The sequence below is a fragment of the Panthera uncia genome, chromosome F2, assembly GCF_023721935.1.
Source record: "Panthera uncia isolate 11264 chromosome F2, Puncia_PCG_1.0, whole genome shotgun sequence".
NCBI classification, from domain to species: Eukaryota; Metazoa; Chordata; class Mammalia; order Carnivora; family Felidae; genus Panthera; species Panthera uncia.
Window position 1 is genome coordinate 48,933,241 of NC_064812.1, and position 21,028 is coordinate 48,954,268.

The window sequence follows — 21,028 nt, forward strand, 5'->3', positions numbered from 1 at the left end:
CATCTCTTTGTTTCCTAGGATTTGGAGAATTCTGAGGGTTTTTTATCAAGAAAAGTTCATTATTTGGTAGCTAAGCTCTCTCCATAGGATAGGTTCATTTTTCTCTCAACTACCCCCAAGTCATATTTCAAATTTTCCTTCAAAATACAGTTCTTCTGGGCAAATCCATGACTAATTGACTCATCACAGATATTCTGTTAAACCAAACTAAAAATTAAATGAAATTATAAAGGCAACGGCACAAATGAAAGAGCACCTGACTGGAAGTTTGGAGACTAGGCCTCCAGTTCTGGTTCTACAACTTGCTACAGGTGCCTGATATTGACTCCTTGGTCTTGACTGAATTTCACTTCCCACACATCACTTACCTACCACTTACCACATTTAGCAATGTGAATTATATATAATCAATATACTGATATCAAATCCATACATAAAATATCATTTATCAAAATAAATATTTGTCAAATATATAAAATATCCATATCCATACATATATGGATAATTATGAATGCAAAGAGCGTTCATAGTTAAGATTATATGTAGCATTCATATATATATAATATATGTTATATATATAATGCTATATATAATATATAATGCTATATATATTATATGTAATGCTATATATATGCATATATATATGCATATATATGCATATATATAGCATTCATATATAAGATTATATATTGTATAATAATTATAATTAATAATATAATAATTACATTATATAATTAATATATTAAGATTACACAATCTCTACATAATATATAGAGGGATTATATAATCTTATTTTTATATATTTTATTCTTGTAGTTGCACAGTGAGTTGGACTGCATTCTAGATATCTGGTTTTGCTCCCAGTCTTTCTATTTCGGATGGATCAGCCAGAGGGGAGGCTTTTCCAGCTGTAGGAGAGTTAGTGGCGTACCAGAAACAGACTAGTGTGTTTAATTAATGCATAGAGTACAGTACTATTATATACTTTAAATATTATAAGCTCTTAGAGTTTAAAGTACATACACAAAGTATATATATTTAATGTTCATGTCATCTGGATATGAGCTCAGTCTTGGAGACAAAGTCCTTTACAAAGATTATATGTTTCATAGATTCATATAATTTTTTATGTTCACATCGTCACTTTACAGGTGAGAAAACTGAGTCCCAGAGAATTAAGGCTCCTGCCTTTTCGTCCGTCCACTTTGCTTTTACCACGTCAAACTCCACGCACAGATAGGTGGTCAGTGACGATGAAGGCGACCTAATGGCAGCGGGACCTTCTGAAAGTAATTTTCCCAACAAAGACCCACAGTGGGGTTTCTTCCCAGGTCGGCTCTGGGGGCGGGTCGCTCTGTCCCGCCTCTGCTCTGCTGGTCTGCGGATAAACGCGCGGTGGCGCCTTGTGCTCCAGGCCCCTCTCGGGAGTGCGGTGGGCATGGGTTGCGGCGTCAGCACGAAGGTGGTCCCGGGGCCGCCCCTGCTGCCCCGGGTCAAGCAGGAGGGTGAAGGCTGCGCTAACTCCAGAGGCGTAGGACCCGGGCCCGAGGCGGCGGCCGAGGCGGCTCGCAGGATGCAGGTGGCCCGATTCCGCGCCAGGTTCGATCCGCGTGTCCTTGCCAGGTAAAGCGGCAGGTTAAGCACTGGCAAAGGGGCTGGCCTGGGGCTGGGTGGAGGAAGGTAGACTAAAGACGGATCAAGATGGCTTTAGACCAGCTGCTTTCATGCTGCTAGGCCCCTGATGTCACTAAATTCTTTCTCTGCCCCTTTGAGATGTAAGCCTTCCACAACCCAGGAATGTCTTTCTCAAGGAATGTCATTCCCTTTGAAATGTAATCATGGGGCCACTTTCTCCCAGTCTTTGTGGGAAGGGGGGAGCCTAACTTGCGAGAGCCCCAATTAGCACGGATGGCCTACTCATGTTGACCACCTTCCCCACCAAGCTAATGTGCCCTACTATCTCTCTACTAGCTCTCTCAGTGCTGAAACTCTCTTGGCTTTTGTTTAAACAGAGTTAAAGTCAGTCTCTCTCCTACTGCAATAGTTTTGACTTCATTTGAAATAGTCTGGAATAAAGTCTTCTTCATTGGTTTCAATAAGAGTCAGGGACAGATTTTCTTTGACACCTCTGAGCAGAGAGGGCAGAGGATGTGGAAGATTCCAGACTGAAAGTGGAGGAGGAACAGCAGTGAGGAAAGGGAGGGGTCCCAGGCCTCTGAGCCGGGGAAAGCGGAAGGCCTCTCAACCCCTATAGGGCTGATGGATGAGAGCCTTGCCACAGATATGCTGAGGCAGGGTCCAGACAGGCCTGGTTTGCGAAGGATCTTTACCACATTCTGAAAAAGGATCTTTACCACATTCTACCCTATAATTCACAGGATAGAAACAAGTCTTTGAATCAGCCAGACTCGAGATCCACTCCTGTCTCTTCTTGCATGTCTAATTGAGAATGTTCCTTAGCCTTTCTCCTCCCTCAGTTTTTGCCTCTGTAAAGTGGGAATAATAATAGTATCTACTCCATAGGAGTGTTGTGAGGATAATTAAAATAATATATGGAAATTATGCTGCACAGTGCAGGGCACAAATTTTTATTTAGGTATTGGTGCAGTACTTACTCTTGTCTTCATATGGCACACATAGGACCTAGCTGACTCTGCAAGAAATGAGCAAGGATCGCGGGTTGGTTGGCCTGAAAAATAACTTCCTCAGTGAGTACCATGTTGGACATGTAGAGAAAGAAAATCGTGAAATCCTCTTCCACTCTGCAGGGCTTGGCGGGACACAGTGGTGGCTGGCTCCATTGGCTTCTCAGGGACACTTCTGGCACTAGAATTGTGTGCTTACTTCATCACAGAGCAGTGAACAGAGTCTATGCTGAGCCATTTCCTGGCCTACTTGGCAACTTCAAATACAAAGGTACCTTGTGGATGAGTCCAGTAGCTGCGAAGCTTAGAGACAAAGTTGGCTGATCCAACTGAACTTGAATCAGAATGGACATGGGATCTTATCATGACAAATTGGTTAGATGGTATCTCTGGTCATCTGTAGCCAGAGAATCGTGGCTTTTCTGCTCTCATAACCTCCATCGGCAGGGTAGTCCCTAGTCCTGTAGGTGTGAAGGGGTCATAGAGGTGGAGGGTCACGACACTCTAAGGGCTGTAGCTGTAAGGGCTCTAGCGACTAACTCAAGGCTCTTCTTTACCTGATGGAGAGTTGAGCCCCAGAAGATTAACTGACTTGTAGAAGTTAGAGGCAGAACGGACTCTAGAATACAGTTGTCTTTCTTCTCCTTTGTCATTCCACTTAGAACTCTTGCATAATATAGCTGATAGAATTTAAATCTGAGGATATTCGCTTTCTTCTTGGGAGTTCATTACAATTATTTCTATCAAATAGGTTGTGATATTACTATTGTTTCCATGTGTCATTTTTTAAATACATGTTCAAAAGATCCCCAGTTTGTAGCAGCTGAAGTTACAGGAATAATTTCAATTTCTATAATTTCTAGGCTAATGTACAATTGCACCACCTACAAAATTAACTTTGAGGCTGTTTTGTTGGGTGATGGGTAAGAGTGGAGGAGTGGAAGGGAAGGAATGGGCTCATAAATGCCTTCTCCGATGCTTGATTTGATCGTTAATGTTTTCAAAGTATATGTAATAATTTGGAAATAATAGGTATTCAGTGAACGATTCTTTCATTCAACATTTATTGCTGTTCCCTCTGTGCCAGGCACTGCATAAGATCTAGCCACTCAAGTCATAAAAATCGTCACCATCCATGCCATCAAGGGCTCACAAGCAAGGCTGCAGTTACTGGAATTTGTTATGGGACATTGGTTATTCAATCTGCAATCATTTATTTCCACTACTCTACATTTTGGCTTAAAGCCTATGTTTCCCTCAGTGCCAAATTACTAGCAGTTTTTCAAATATTTGGGATGAAGTCCCCTTAACAGTATTGAATAAAGCTCCTTTTATTTAAGCAAAAGAGTGTAGTTCCTCAGAGATGGTAATTGGTCTGATAGCTGATGATTAATTCCGTGAGCAAATGAATTCGCCTGCAGTTTTGAGGGCATAGTGATAAATTAGTATCTGCAAAGTGCTTTCATCCACATTAGAGGTAAATGTAAAACTTGGTTGGTTTGCAAAGCAATAGAATTTGAAATGCCTGTGATTATCTTCAAAATCAACCTGAAAGTACATGTGAATATAAAAGCAAAGTTGGAAAGAGAAGAGGTGACAGAATCCGTTTAAGATGAGTAAATTGCTATCTGTTTTGATAAAGTAATTGGCCAGAAAATTAAATGCACTGCATAGAACAAAGCTGTTTTCAGTAAGCTGGTACAGCCAAATGCCATTTTTATTCAGTAAGCACAGGAATATAAGGAACAGATAGGTGGGGGGAAAATTACTGGAAGAATAAACTCAGCAAAAAGAAATAAGGCTATTTAAAGCACAGATTGAGATTTGCATTTGAATCTCTGGTATTGAGTATGCAACTTAAAGAATTACCTTTTCCCTGCATACTCCCAGGGCACGTTTCCATTTGCTGGCATCCTTTCCTGGGAGAAGTTCTAATAAAGTGGAAGAGCACCAAATTACATTCAAGTAAGGCGACCTGGGTTCTCATCCTCACTCTAGAACTTAACCAGTTGGCTAGCCTGATCTTCAATTTTCTCATTTGTAAAATGAGGGGTTGGATTAAATCATTCTTTAATATTCTTTCCAGATGTAAAATCATAATTCTAAGTTTAGCACTTTTTCAACATTTCTTTCTTTAAAACAAAATTTTTTTTTTAATGTTTTATTTTTGAGAGACTGAGCACAGGCAGGGGAGGAGTAGAGAGAGAGGGAAACACAGAATCCGAAGCAGGCTCCAGGCTCTGCGCTGTCAGCACAGAGCCCGATGCAGGGCTCAAACTCACAGACCATGAGATCATGACCTGAGCTGAAGTCAGACACTTAACCAACTGAGCCACTCAGGTACCCCATCAACATTTCTTAAATTGAGAGTTAAATTTGATAGAACTCTTAGATGGACATAGACATTTACACAAATAATTCAAGTTCAAGGTCACCAGCCTTTGAAATCCTAGCTGACTTCCTGGCCTTTCTGGGAGATACTTTACACATTAACATATATCCCATGTTAAAATTCTGTTTCCAGTGCAGAAATTGCAAGAGCTGAGGGTCAGGTGGGAGGAAACTGTGGTTCTAACGCCACCCCCACCAGACATATTTACCTAATCAGTGGTTATCTATTAAAGCGCTACTGTGGATGAAATAGGGCATGTGCCTCGCTCGGACTGAGAGCTCACGGTCAAGTAACCTGAAGAAGACCCTGTCTTGTGATATGATTTCCTCCTTCTTATGAGAAGTTATAAACAGGACTAAGCTTCTTTTTTTATTTCCTCCACTTGGTTTGGTGGTTGTTGTTGCAGAATAATAAAAACAAGTGTTGTGGGGAAGAAAGAAAATGGTAGAAGGTGATCCTAAAGTTCTTCAATGAAATTTTGGTGAAATACATTTGAAGGGGTTAGATTTAATTCCCATCCATTTCAACTACAATCTGTGTGGCCTTGGGAAATTACTTAACTTTTTTTATTCTTAATTTTCTTACCTATAAAAGGGGGATAGTATCATATTAGTCAATAAGAGTATTGTGAGAAGATTTTTTTTAAATAAATTTTCTTGCACACAATAAATGTAAAATAAATGGTAACTGTTGTTATAAAGACTGTTGTTTTAATAGTTCTCTTTCCACCAACTAATTATTTTCATATCACTTACCTACATTCCAAAGAAGAATCTGGAGAGGACTTCAAAAGTAATAAATACGATTAAGCTGTAATGAGCAAGGGAATTGGATGAGGGGATATAAAGATAGATAAAAAGATGATACAAAGCACCAACTTAAATAATTTTAAGAATCATCAATTCAGAGGATAACAGATTTGGCTTTTCTTCCCAATAGATATGACATCAAGGCTCTTATTGGGACAGGCAATTTCAGCAAGGTTCTCAGGGTGGAGCAGAAGACCACCAAGAAACCTTTTGCAATAAAAGTGATGGAAACCAGAGTGAGAGAAGGCCGAGAAGCATGTGAATCAGAGCTCACCATCCTGAGGCGGGTTAGCCACCGTTATATTGTTCAGCTCGTGGAGATCTTTGAGGCTCAGGATCGAGTTTACATGGTGATGGAGTTGGCTACGGGAGGAGAGCTCTTTGACCGACTCATTACTCAGGGATCCTTCACAGAGCAGGACGCTGTCAGAATTCTCCAGATGGTTGCAGATGGCATCCGGTATCTGCATGCATTGCGAATAACCCACAGGGACCTAAAGCCTGAAAATCTCTTATATTATCACCCAGGTGCCGAGTCGAAAATTTTAATCACAGATTTTGGTTTGGCACACTCTGGGAACAAAAGTGGAGACTGGACAATGAGGACACTCTGTGGGACCCCAGAGTACATAGCCCCCGAGATTTTGCTAAGGAAACCTTATACTAGTGCCGTGGACATGTGGGCTCTTGGTGTAATCACCTATGTTTTACTTAGTGGAGTCCTGCCTTTCGATGATGAAAACCATACAAGACTTTACAGGAAGATTCTGAAAGGCAAATATAATTATACAGGAGAGGTAAGAAATAATTTAATTCTTATTAATTTAGCTTAGTGCAATTTCTCAACCTCAGCACTATTAACATTTAGAGCTGGATGATTCTTTACAGGGGGGTAGCGTAGGGGATGGGAGTGGGGCTTTCTTGTGCATTGCAGAATATTTAGAAGCATCCTTGGCCTTCACTCCACCCTCTATACACTACTGGTAGATACTAATATCTAGTAAATACACTAGATTCAACACCTTCCGCAAATTGTGACAACAAAAATTGTCTCCAGACATTGTTAAATGTCCCCTTTGGGGCAAAACCACCTCTGGATGAGAGCCATTGATCTGAAGGTGGCAAGGGCCTCGATTACTGAGTTGTCTGTGGTCAGTACATGACATTAATAATTAAGTAGACAAGTTAGTTTGTGTGTAGTTTTTCTTCCATCAGCTGAGTAGACTAATGTGTACCAGAAGCTCAGCATGATGCTTGGGTGTTTGGTGAGAGATTCTCTGCCTTGAATCTAGATAATCCAAGCCTTTTTTGTGATATAATGTTTCCTCAGTGAAACGTTTAGCCTTACAGCTTATGTAAAATATTTATCCATTGTTTAAACTTGGAGCTCCCAGTGTTCGCGAAAGTGTTCACTTCTTATTGTTTTGAGTAGAGAAGGAAAGTTGTCAATGTTTGTGTGTAGGATGCCTGACAAAAAGGGAAATTCATTTCATGTTCAGCAAGTGACCAAATACATTATCTTTTTAAGTATGAAAGGGTTCTTTGTCTCATAAAGAAAAATATTGGTAGTTTGATTATATCTACTTAAGGTATAATATCTGTATGTATAACATCTTGCACAAAATCAAAAGCTAAAGAAGAAATTTAAATATAATATTTTCTGTACTTTGACAGAGCTTTAATATCTTACTGTAGATGTATGCATTGTAAAAAACTCATCGAAATTGGTAATTGAGAACTAAGACTTACATAGAAAGGTAGGAAGGGATGGGGGGAATTCACACACAGTTCAGTACCATTGATTATTAAAAGTTTGAAAAATGTTCACCCTCACTAATATCCCAAAAATGCAAATGAAAACAAAGTCTTTAAAAAAATTTTTTTAAATCAATAAAGATTAAAAAAAACCTTCAACTTGATTCATTGCTAAGAGTATTAAGAGATCAACCATCTCATTCGCTGCTGGTGGAGGGAAAATTTTACAGATTTCTTGGAAAGTAGATTGAAAATATGCATCTGGAACTTTTAAAAGTTTATATATTTTGATCTAGTAATTCCACTTCTAACAATCTAAGGAAATAATCCCGGATGCAGCAAAGGTTTCAGTATAAAGATGGTCATCAGAGCTATAGTTACAAAAGTGGATAATTGGAAAAAAAACCCTAAAAGAATGTTTGCATATTATGAGACATCCATATGATAGAGTATGATAGTTTCTAAATTATGTATGCTTAAAAATTGTACAGATATTGGAAAAATGTGCACAGTATACTACCAAGTGAAAATAAAAATGCAAAATACAAACTATGTATAGAGTATAATCACAATCATGTGGGAAAATGTATGCATAGGAAAAAGGCTTAAAAGAAATACAGTAAAATGTTAACAGAGCTCATTTCCTGGTTTGGGGATTATGGATCATTTTGGTTTTTTTCTTTATAATTTGAATATCTTTGTGTTTCTGTTGTTCTTTTGTTTATAAAGAATATGTCTTTCTGTTTTGGCTATGGCTCCGTGACTCTTCTGTTCTATGTACTGTTGGGTGGAGTTGCCGTCATCGTGGCCTGACTGCGACGTTATATCTATGATGGTTCTTCTAATGTCTGACATCTTGATGGGGATGGCTGGAAATCTGGGGTCATCTAGGTCACCGGAACCCTTATTCCCCCCTCCACTCTCTATGCTTCGTAGAGCCTTCTCTTCTTGGGGTCATTCTCCATGGAGTCTCTCCAGCAGAATAGTCAGACTTTTTACAGGTTAGTTTAGGCTTTCCAAAAAGGAGTATTCAAGAGGGAGACAGTGGAAATTGCCAGTCCTCTTGAAGGCTGAGCTTGGAAATGGCACCGCATTACTTCTGCCTCATTCTATTGTGAGTTCTGTGGGCCTTAGGCTAACCCAGATTCAATGTGGAGGGAGACTGCACACAGTATGACTATTGGGAGTGTGGTTTATTAGGCCATGTTCGGACTAGATATCACTGTTGCTTTTTTAATGTGTGAGAATAATAAGCAAATATTCTTTAAGAACTCCTTTTATCAGGTTTAATTCAGAGGGTTTCTAGGGTTGGGTTCCCCTAAAGGCCAAGAAACCCGAGAAGAAGATTCAGGTTCAAGTGACTTGTTAAGGGTAGACTCCCAGGAGATAGGTAAGGGAGTCTGGAAATCAGGACAAGGAAGGTGAAGAGGCCAAGGCCATAAAGGTCAGCCTCATTTTGCAGGGAAGAATTCTTCAGCATTCTTTCAACCTGAGGTAGGAGAGTTGGGCTTTCACATCTACCCCTCTCTGCTAGTCAATGGGGGTGATGGTGGTGGGGAGCTGGTGGTAAATTTTTATATTCTCTGGGGATCAAAGGCAAGTAGCTCCAAGTGCCCCAGGGTGGTCACTGAAAAAAGCAAGGTATTGGGTTTTAGAAGCAAAGCACTCCAGGGGTACTTGGGTGGCTCAGTCGGTTAAGCATCCAACTTCGGCTCAGGTCATGATCTCACCGTTTGTGAGTTCAGGCCCCTCGTTGGGCTCTGTGCTGACAGCTCAGAGCCTGGAGCCTGCTTCAGATTCTGTGACTCCCTCTCTCTCTGCCCTTCCCCCACTCACACTCTTTCTTTTTCTCAAAAATAAGTAAACATTAAAAACAAAAGAAGCAAAGCACTCCAAAGGAAGGGGGTGTGGGTACATACAGAAAAGAGGGGCTCAAGCTCTGTTTGGAGCACTGACATTATCTCCATGGTGCACGCTCTATCTTGAGGAAATACTTGTTGGTAGCCCCAGATAACATATAACAGAGAGTAAGATTGTGGCTGCTTGCAAAATGTTACTGGATTTATATTCCCTTGGTTTTCTTTTCCGTGTTTGTGAGGCACCCATGTCCATCATATTAACATTTTCTTACAATATTACCAAGTGTCTTAGTCATCTCAATCTGCTATAACAAAATACCACAGACTGGATGGCTTAAACAATAGAAACTTATTTCTCACAGCTCTAGGAGCTGAGAAGTTCAAGACCAAGATTCCAACAAGGTAGGTTTCATTATGAAGCCTCTTCTCTTGGCTTGTAAGCAGCTGCCATCTCATGGTGTACTCACATGACCTCTTTGTGTGTGTGGAGAGAGAGAGATGGGGATAGGGAGAGGGAGGGGGGGCAACTCTGCGGTGTCTCTTCTTAAAAGGTCACTAATCCTATCAGATCAGGGCCCCACCCTTATGACCTCATTTAATTACTTCCTTGGAGACCTCGTCTCTAAATACAGTGATACAAGAGGCTAGGGCTTCAACACATGAATTTTGGAGAAACACAAACATTCAGTCCATGACATCTAGGAAACACATGTTGATAGACATAGAAAGGCATATCCTCACATTTTCTCTGTCATCATATCATTGTATACCTACCACTTACAACAAGCCTAGTAATTTCTAAATGCACCAATTTTATTTAAATACCAGAGTGACCATTGATTCTGGAAGAATAGGTATGGTAGACAGAATTATAGCCCTCCAAAGGTGTCCCTATTCTAATATCCAGAATCTGTAGGTGTATAATCTTACACGGCAAAAGAGAATTTGCAGATGTGACTAAATTAAAGATCTTGAGATGGGGATATTATCCTGGATTATCTCGGTGAACCCAATGTGATCACCAGGGTCCTTACAGTAGGAAGGCAGGATGGTCAAAGATGGAAGAGATTTGATGAAAGGAACATAGATTGGAGTGATGTGCTTTGGAAATTGAGGAAGGGGTCATGAACCAAGGAATATGGACAGTCTCTGGAAACCGAAAAAGGCAAGGAAAGAATTCTCTCCTGAAACCTCTAGAAGGAACACAGCTTTGCTGACCATTTTAGCTTGTAAAACCCATGTTAACCTGCAGAACTGTAAGATAATAAATGTGTGTTGTTTTTTAAAGTCCCTTTGTCTATAACTAAAATTCCATTTATGACACATAGTGTGAATCATTTCTTTTCTCTAGAAGTCCAGTGGCGAAGTGCAATAAATAGGACAAAACTTCCAAAGATTTAAGTGCTGTATCTCTTATAATGAAGAGGAGTGATGTGTTTAATATATATATAGCAAGGTTGCCTACATGGCTCAGTTAGTTAAGTGTCCAACTCTTGATTTTGGCTCAGGTCATGATGTCACGGTTCTTGGGTTCAAGCCTTGCATCAGTCTCTGCACTGATAGTGCTTAGGATTCTCTCTCTCCCTCTGTCTTCCCCCTCTCAAAATAAATAAAATAAAATTTAAAGAATATGTATATATATATATATATATACATATATATATATAGCAAATATTTTGCTAGATATTTGGCAGATGTATACTCTGACTCCACCCATGTATAAGCAAAAAACTAGCTCTGATATTAATGTTTAATTCTTCTTGATTTTGGTGTGAAATATATTCCTTTTCATGAAACTTTGATGACCATTCCACCTGTGTTATTCTTTCCCTTCTCTGAATAGTGTTTAGGATTATGAGAAATGTCTTTTGTTTTGACATTTAATCTATATGTCATCTTTCCAAGACGTTGTTGGCTCTTTGAAGGCTGGGATTCTACCATATTTTCCACTTTATATCCAATAAAATATCATGAAGAGTTAAGTATAGAGAAACATTTAACAAAAAATAATCGTTTTTAAAAATTATAAAGAGATTCTGATTTATAACAACATGAGTAAATGCATCTCAACTGTAACTGCATTGAACATAAAATACAAATTTTAATTTATAGCAAGGTGGATTTTAGATAACTAATACCTTCAGTTGCTGAATTCATTAGATTCATTTTGGAACATTAGTGTGGTTTGGAAGGGTACATTTACTCTACTCACTGGGCTTTGCAGGGTAGGGGTAGTTCTCCTTTCCAGTCACTTCCTGCAATGCTCAAGGAGCAACCAGGTTGGAAAAACACAGCACAGGTCAAAAAGAAAAAAAAACAAAAAACAAAAAAACTTCTTATCTATTGTATGAAGGAGGCCTTCACTTACCTACTTTATTACCAGTACCATCATGATGGCTTTCAGCTTGGTGGCAGGGCTCATGCTGGAGATAGTAAGTAAAAGACTCACCCACCATTTCTCCCAGAGATAGTTGGAAAGCATCCTTGTGTGGTCTCCACCCTCCTTGTCAAGCCTTCCTCGGGGCTAGGGAATCATCCTCAGCTCTGGGAATACCCATATGAAAATACTCCATGACCCTGCTCTTTGAAATCAGGTGATCTTGTCTGAGAGACCAAGTATTCTTTTGTATCTCTTCAAATTTAAGTGCTCTGATACATGTAGGAGCAAAGGCTCAGAGTTCATGGAAGAAGGGAAGACAGCCTCTTACTACTTAGGATATTTGGGTCAGATTTCACAAAGGAGAGGACATGTGTGCTGTGTCTTAGAGGAAGGGTAGGAGTTTCTGAAAGGGAGACTCGTATGTTCCAAGTAGACAGAACAACATATACAAAAGGACATAAAAAGGAGTATGTTGTATAGTAAAAAATAAGAATCTTAGAGCATTTGTGTGCAGGTGAATGTATATTTATGTGGGTATTTTGTAAGGCAGTGTAGTGTAGTGGTTAAGGACACACTCCAGAACAATCCTGCCTGGTTCTACTCCCAGCTCTGCCATTTACTAAGCATGTAACCTGGGGCATATTTCTTCATTTCTCTGTATCTCAGTTTCCTAATTTGTAAAACAGTAATAATGATAGTGTTTACCTAACAAGGTGGTTGTGAAGATCAGATGAGCTAAAAGATGTCAAGTGGTTGGAATAGTTTAACATATTAGTACATAGTGCTATATTTGTGTTAGCTATTTCTGTTACTATTACTATTAATATGGAAAACAGAGGGACTACAAGTTTGAATTTTGCTTAAATAAGCTACTAGTTACATATATATCTTACAGTGCACACTGTACTTACCAAGTACACCATTTCATTTTTTAAATGGAAGAGTGAGAGAAGTGTGGTGTTAACATTTTAATGCTAATGGTAAATTACACATTCTTGCCAATGAGTTGGGAATCATATATTATTGTGTAATTATATTATAACTATATTACAGCAGTCTTTTTTGGTGTGAAATAAGTTGATAATAAAATGAGTCTTACAACCATGTTAGTTAGCCATCTGACAAAGATAAACATTGGTATTAAAAACATGTTAAAAAAAATCCCACATGGATAGTGATAAAAAATGGTCCCCGTATACTTAGATTCACCTATGATTGCCATACTGGTAGGGAAAAAGTTTACTGATGCACTCCCTGAGAGGTAACATATCTGATGGATTTTGGTCACCAGCCATGACCCCAATTTTCTTTCTATATCCTCATCTCCATTTATTTCTCTTATTTTTTCTTTGCTATATTTCTTTTCCATGCAGGTTATTAAGTAGGAAAAAGTGAAAGGAGAGCAAAAGATTTGGCTCTTTAATTCCTTTTCATTCTCTTTCCATCATGACTAGAATTTCAATGATGAAATGAACCACAGTTCAGTTAGGTCATAATTCCTGTAATTTGGTTCCCATTCCTGTGGTTTAGTTCTTAAAAACTTATGTTCACAAAAATGTGTTCAACTTTTTAGATGACATTTTTACTTTAAAAGTAGTTTTATGGAAAATACTTTCAATAGTTGTAAAACCTATCGTAATGTACTTCATTTTCTACTTATCACTTTCTTCATCTCTTCTTTGACTTAAATTGGACAGGTATATATACTCTTCCCTTAAACTCAATCACAGTGAGGGATACCTAGGTGGCTCAGTTGGTTGGGCGTCTGACTTTGGCTCAGGTCATGATCTCAGGGCTTGTGGATTCAAGCCCCATGTCAGGCTCTGTGCTAACAGCTGAGCATGGAGACTGCTTCAGATTTTGTGTCTCCCTCTCTGCCCCTCCCCCCACTTGTTATCTCCCTCTCCTTCTCTCTCTCTCTCTCAAAAATAAATAAACATTAAAAAAAGAAACTCAATCACAGTGAGTGTTTCTTGGAATCAAAACCATGTGCATTACCTTTTTGACTGTGTAGTTGTTACCTTTGGTATAAGGGATAGTGATTAGAATGGAAAGTAGTTATCTGTTTCTTTGATTATGTTGCACTTCTTGACCTTGATATCATCAGCGGAATTCATTGAGTTGAGGAGAAAATAACTATTTACATAAAGCTTCTGAAACTTAGAAATACTTGGTTTTAATGTTATAGTTATATTGTTTATGTTCTGGTTTATGAGGTTTACAATAGGAACTAGTTCTAAATATATATTATATGTGGAAGAATAAGTCAACCATTGACTCAGAGTTCAAAGGCCAATTCAATTTTTCGTCACTCTTATGTCCTTGAGTGCTTTGAAATGTGATAAGTGCTCAAACAAATTAGGCTTTATTCAATCCTCTTTAAATTTCAGTGTTTTCCTTATAAGAAGAACCAGAAGCATGACTTGTCTCATGTCAAGAACCCCTTAACTCACAAAAATATTCTCTTTATGAGCCTGGTGTAAGATTGATTGGCTCTTTCTCCACTTTTATTTTTTATTAGATGCTTCCTGTAATAAACTTGGGTATATCTTTTGACTTTTTCCAGGGTTTACAAATTCCCTAATAGCTAAAGCATTCTGACATAATTAGCTTTGTCTCTGAGCAGTTTTAGTTTTGGCAAAGATAGAACACAATTTAAAGTCTGCTTTGTAGATTGAGAGGAAAAATGTTTTAATTTTAAATATTTATAGCATAAGGATGATGTACAAAATCTCCTGCTTGCTGAGCTGAGGAAGAGTGATTTTACCGGTCTACAACTAATAAGGTCATGGAGAGTTCATTGCTACTTTTGGACACATTTACATAAAATTTAATTGTAGAGCATAAATGAAATCCTACCAAGACCATACACTAAAGTTCAAAGGAAGAGAAATACTAGTCAGAGAATTGTCATAAGTAGACGTTTCCAATAAAAACTATTAAAATTTTTTTTTTAAGTTTTTATTTTTTTTTAGTAATCTCTATACCCAGTGTAGGACTTGAACTTACAACCCTGAGATGAAAAGTTGCATGTTCTTCTGACTGAGCCAGCCAGGTGCCTCTAAAACCTGCTGCTGTTGAGTGCTCTTAGCTCAAAGATTTGAATGGCAACTTATCTATCTACTTAAAAATAGATATTTATAGTTCTCTAAAAACTCTGTAATTAAATCTGTGAATAGTTATTACCCTGTTTCAGTAAGCTCTATATTTATCAAATTTTAGCATCAGTTACAATCCTTAAAATTTAAGATGTTGAATCTAGAATTTTAGGAACTGCATATATTATGTGTGTGTTTGTGTGTGTGTGTATGTTTGTAGGGTCTAGCTTCTTAATGATGACTTTTACTAGTGATTCTCTATGGGCATTTCTGCAAAGGAACCACATTAGGAGTAATTATTCATCAAGAAATTGGAAAGCACAAAACTAAAGTCATTCCTTACTTCTCTATTTAAAGGTGAAAGAATCAAGACATCAATAGATTATAAGCTACCATCTCTCTAAATTCCCTTTATTCTTCCAAAGTGAGTAAGTAGTGCAATTGTTAGTATTAAATTTTGGTTTTATACCTTCTTTTTGTTAGTGTTGATTTACACAGTTCTGCCAATTTCTATTCAAGAGGACAAATAGGCAAAGAACCAGATAAGGAAAGGAAGAAAGAACAAAGGGGAAAAAAAAGACTGAATTGCTCACAAATTTTACAATTTATTTGTAACTAAATTAAGTGAATGACCTTGGGATAAAACAAAGTGCTACCATTTTCTTTTTTGTAGTTTCAAGTTTTTATTTAAATTCTAGTTAGTTAACACATAGGGTAATATTGGTTTCAGGAGTAGAATGTAGTGATTCATCACCTACATATAACACCCAGTGCTCATCCCAACAAGTGCCCTCCTTAATACCCATCACCTATTTAACCCATCCTCCCACCCCCAGCAACCCTTAGTGTTTCTCTATAGTTAAGAGTCTGTTTTATGGTTTGCCTCTCTCTTCCCCCACTGTGTTCATCTGTTTCATTTCTTAAATTCCACATATGAGTAAAATCATATGGTATTTGTCTTTCTTTGACTGACTTATTTCACTTAGCATAATACACTCTAGCTCCATCCATGTCATTGCAAATGGCAAGATTTCATTATTGTTTTTGGTTAAGCTTTATTCCATTGTATAGATATACCACAACTTCTTAATCCATTCATCAGTCGATATACATTTGGGCTGTTTCCATATTTGGCTATTGTTGATAATGCTGCTATAAACATTAGGGTGCATGTATCCCTTTGGATCTGTATTTTTGTATCTTTTGGGTAAGTACCTAGTAGTGCAATTGCTGGATCAGAGGGTAGTTCTACTTTAAACATTTGGGTTTTCCATGCTCTTTTCCAGAGTGGCTGCACCAGTTTGCATTCCTACCAACAGTGAAAGAGGATGCCTCTTTGTATCCTTGCTAATATCTGTTGTTTCCTATGTTGTTCATTTTAGCCATTCTGACAGGTGTGAAGTGATATCTCATTACAGTTTTGATTTGCATTTCCCTGATGATGAGTGATGTTGAGCATCTTTTCATGTGTCTGTTAACCATCTGGATGTCTTGTTACCTTTCTTTGTATTTGGCTCATTACCTCTTAACACAGAACAGTGTTTTCAGGACACACATTCATCATGATAATAGTAAGTGGAACTGGTATGAGAAGTTTTAGATAATTTTCATCTTCCAGTTCTCTGAATATAGTCAGTGGATATGTCCACAAAAGAGCTGAGGAAGGAGTTACATTGTGGTTTAATAGTAACAAGAACAAGAACAAGAACAACAAATATATATGACATTTTATATTTTGAAAACCATTTTTCACATATTTGATCTAATTTGGTTCGAATGGCACTCTTATGAAAGAGATATGATGATCCCCATTTTTTTGATGAGAAGACTGAGATCCTTTGTTTAGAGCTATAGAGGGCCAGATAGCCTGTCTAGTCCAGACCCACTTACCTCAATCCCAGGCTTTTTCCATATTGAGATGGGTTAACAGGCTGACTGATGACAGTGTCTCCTTGAGACTGCTGAGGAGAGCCGAACAGAAGAATTTTCAAGGCAAAGAGTGGAAATGGCAAAGTGGCTGTCCAGGCTGGTGAAGGGACACAATGATTGCATTGAGAGTTCGTCCAGGATATGAATGTGGTTCAATGTGTGGTCTCCAAATCTTTATTTTTAAAAAGTCATCTCTATGTCCAGTGTGGGGCTCGAAGGTCAAGAGTTGCTTGCTCTACTGACTGAGCCAGTCAGGTGCCCCTCTAAATCATTTTTGGTCAGATAACACTATTCGTTAAAGAAATGTGAGCATGCACACTCAGTTCTTATTCATTTATATAATATAAATATATATATATATGTATTTATTTTATACTTTATACAACAGAGACAACAATAAATTTTATATTAAAAAGATAAAAATAAAATAGTTCTGACATTTTTTCTATACCTGTCATTTTCTAATGTGTAATACGTAATTCACTCCTAGGTACTCTCCAGTTGTTCTTTATGGCTCAGGAGTCCTGTAGTTTATAGCCCGTGTTTGAATAATGTACTTTGGCTGAAGAACTTTTTTTCCATGTTACCTTATTTTCTGCAACTGCATTTTAAGTGTATATTCATTTGAGGTCATCTTAATGAGCTCTCCATAAATCTCACTACCCGTATTTTACATTTTCCAGAAAGATTCAGTTGCTTGTCTTATAATGTTCCATCGGAGACTTCTAATTTAACCTTGAGCCTAGATAAATGTGTCTGGATCCAGAGCCAAATAGATGTCTAGCCAAAGCAGAGGATGAGTGTCAGCCCCTGACGCACTTTGTCTAGACATGCAGTGTTTACATTTTATTTTTCCTGTGTTTGAGTATTTGGCAAATGTATTCATTTATTTCATGCATTTTATTTTTGGCATAAATATCTTTTGCATCTCATTTACCTAAGTAAACTGAAGGAAAAAAAAGAGCAATTCCTTTTTACTGGTTTCTTTTTTTTTTATAATTTTTTTTAAGGTTTATTCATTTTTCAGAGACAGAGAGACAGAGTGCGAGTGGGAGAGGGGCAGAGAGGGAGATACAGAATCTGAAGCAGGCTTCAGGCTCTGAGCTGTCAGCACCGAGCCCAACGCGGGGGCCGGACTCACTGAAGGCGAGATCATGACCTGAGTTGAAGTCAGACGCTTAACCAACTGAGCCACCCAGGCTCCCCTACTGGTTTCTTTTGATTCAAATTCTAGGTTAATAGAGTGTTAAGAGATTGGAGACTGTGATATCTGATTAGATTCTGATTTTTCCTTACATGAGGACAAAGACAATAGGTTGTAAGGATTTCCTTGTCTTTCTTGGGAGATAATTTTTTAAAATCTATTTTGAGAGAGAGAGAGAGAGAGAGAGTGAGAGCGAGCTCGTGCGCATGTGCATGCACAAGCTGGGGAGGAGCAGAGAGAGAGGAAGAGCAAGAATCCTAAGCAGGCTCCCCACTGTAAGTGCAGAGCCCAGTGCGGGGCTGGATTTCACGAACCGTGAGATCATGACCTGAACCAAGGTCAAGAGTCAGGCGATTAAGAGTCAGTGAGCCACCGAGGCGCCCCAGGAGATACAATTTTTTAAAAATACATGTCAATCAGGGGGCGCCTGGGTGGCGCAGCCGGTTAAGCGTCCGACTTCAGCCAGGTCACGATCTCGCGGTCTGTGAGTTCGAGCCCTGCGTCAGGCTCTGGGCTGATGGCTCGGAGCCTGGAGCCTGTTTCCGAGTCTGTGTCTCCCTCTCTCTCTGCCCCTCCCCCGTTCATGCTCTGTCTCTCTCTGTCCCAAAAATAAATAAAAAACGTTGAAAAAAAAAATTAAAAAAAAAATACATGTCAATCAGAAATTGCTGCTAAAGATACAGCAAATGTACTGGCAATTTTCTCAATGTTTCTCCTTTGTAGATGACAAGGGATACAAAACTATAGTTTTTTCCTAGATATATGCTATGTATTGGTAGGTAATGCAGAAAACACATGTAAAGCAACAGCTCTCTTTACCCTCCCAGAAGTCACTATGAATTGCTGCTATTCTATTTAAAGTGTGTGCCAAAGCTGTAATTTTGCCAGAATAAATCCCTGAACCATCAAATAGCTGGTTGTACATACTGCACCCTGCCATATCTCTGCTACATGCTGGATCCCACTTGGAGCCAGCTGACTGGAACAGTGAGGGCCCTGTGTGTGTTGAGGAAATGCAGTGCAACCAGAGTCTTCACTGAAGTGCCTTCTTTGTTCTCCTTCTCTCTCGAGGCTGTGGAGATGAAGGCATCCTAAGTGTGGAATAAGTTTTCAAAGGGAGAGAAAAGTTGATGATTTCTCAATCCATCCCACTTCCCACTCTGGCTCATTCTTGGAGTCATGGGGACTCTACGAGATGACCAGAATGTGGGAAATACTAACTCGATACTGGTGTACTTCATGTACAATAGCTGCTCTTCCTTGTCCAGCTTACATAAATGTGATGTGGAAACTCACATTGCTAATTGCAGCACGCTGGACAGATTTCTAGAAAGGAATTCTCATTCACTGAACAGAAAGTTTGGAACAGAATTTGTGTTTGTTTTTTCCTTTTGCCAAATAGATTTTTTTTTATTTTGCCTTTCTCAAAAGTGGATTTTCAGGTTCACTATATATTTAACAATATAGTATTTAATTTGCTTATTTGAAAAAGTCTTTTGAATTTGATATGCATTGATTTATGTCATTAAGAAGATTATTCTCTATGTGTGTTTGTGTGTTTTTATTTTAGTTATTTAATTCTATTTTATTTCTTTTTCCTTTCTAGCCTTGGCCAAATATTTCCCACTTGGCGAAGGACTTTATAGACAAACTACTTATTTTGGAGGCTAGTCAGCGCATGTCAGCTGGGCAGGCCCTGGATCACCCCTGGGTGATCACCAGGGCTGCAGGGTGTTCCATGAAGAATCTTCAGAGGGTCATATCCAGGAACCTCATGCGGAAGGCGTCTCCCCACTCTCAGAGTCCTGAGTCTGCACAGTCTTCTAAGTCACAGTCTTATCACAAATCAAAGCAGATGTGGAGCATGAGAAACTTAAAGGTCAAAGAATCATCACTGTCTGCACTTTTGTAAGCAGATAACTTTCAAAATGACTTTAAACAACTTTAAGGCAGATCTATTAACTTCATTAAATGCATTAGGTTAATATGGACCATTTCATCATGATTAAAGCACCTAAAAATGCTCCACAGGAATGGGAGCAAATGGTTATTGTTGGGTAATGTTGACCTTCGCTTTAAACATTTTTTGGTCTGTAATTTTTTTCTTTGTCTACATTTATTCCCCAAAATATACTTCTGTAAAAGATAAGTAGTATAATAAATACTAAATGTATTTATATAATTGGAAATAGATGAAGAAGGGAAGCCCAGGTGACTCATCGGTTGACCATCTGACTCTTGATTTTGGCTCAAGTCATGATCTCACAGTTTGTAAGTTTGAGGCCTCTGTGCTGACAGCATGGAGCCTACTTGGGATTCTCTCTGTCCCTCTCGCTCTGACTCTCCCTTGCTCTCTCTCTGTCTTTCAAAATAAATAAATAACAACTTAAAAAAAAAGAAATAGATGAAGAAAATCCCTCAAGCATCGATGGATTAAATAAAATGTGAGATAATAGGAATAAGGGATATGTAGGTGAAGAAATGATGAATCAGAGACATAGCAAGCATAGTTAGAAATGGGGAATAAGTATATTTATACTGAAATTACTGATTTATATTTAAGACTATTGTATGGTGTTAATAACCATTAGTAAATTGTAAAAACAATTACAAACATCTGGTAAGTTCATATTAATCTGCAAATATTAATGGAAATTGTTAATTTGGGGGCATATAAAGAAACTTGGTTGGCAACAAAACCGAAAACAAAACAGTAAAACTTATCTCAAACTAGAATTCTTCTGCACAGCAAAGGAAACAATTAACAAAACCAAAAGGCAATCTATGCTATGGGAGAAAATATTTGTAAACCACATATCTGATAAGAAGTTAATCTTCAAAATATAAAACAAAACTCCTAAGACTCATTAGTAAAAAACCCCCTAATAACCCAATTTAAAAAATGTACTAAGGACTTGAACAAAAATTTTTCCAAAGAAGAGATCAAACGGTCAACA

General features: G+C 38.2%; 1 protein-coding gene across 1 annotated transcript; it reads left to right on the forward strand.

The window, feature by feature from the left end:
* Positions 1-1,438: 1,438 nt before the first annotated feature.
* PSKH2 (protein serine kinase H2) lies at positions 1,439-19,983 on the forward strand. The gene is made up of 3 exons (XM_049633201.1): positions 1,439-1,623; positions 5,977-6,643; positions 19,678-19,983. Exons 1-3 carry the CDS (start codon positions 1,439-1,441, stop codon positions 19,981-19,983), a joined length of 1,158 nt encoding a protein of 385 aa, XP_049489158.1.
* The last annotated feature ends 1,045 nt before the right edge of the window (positions 19,984-21,028 follow it).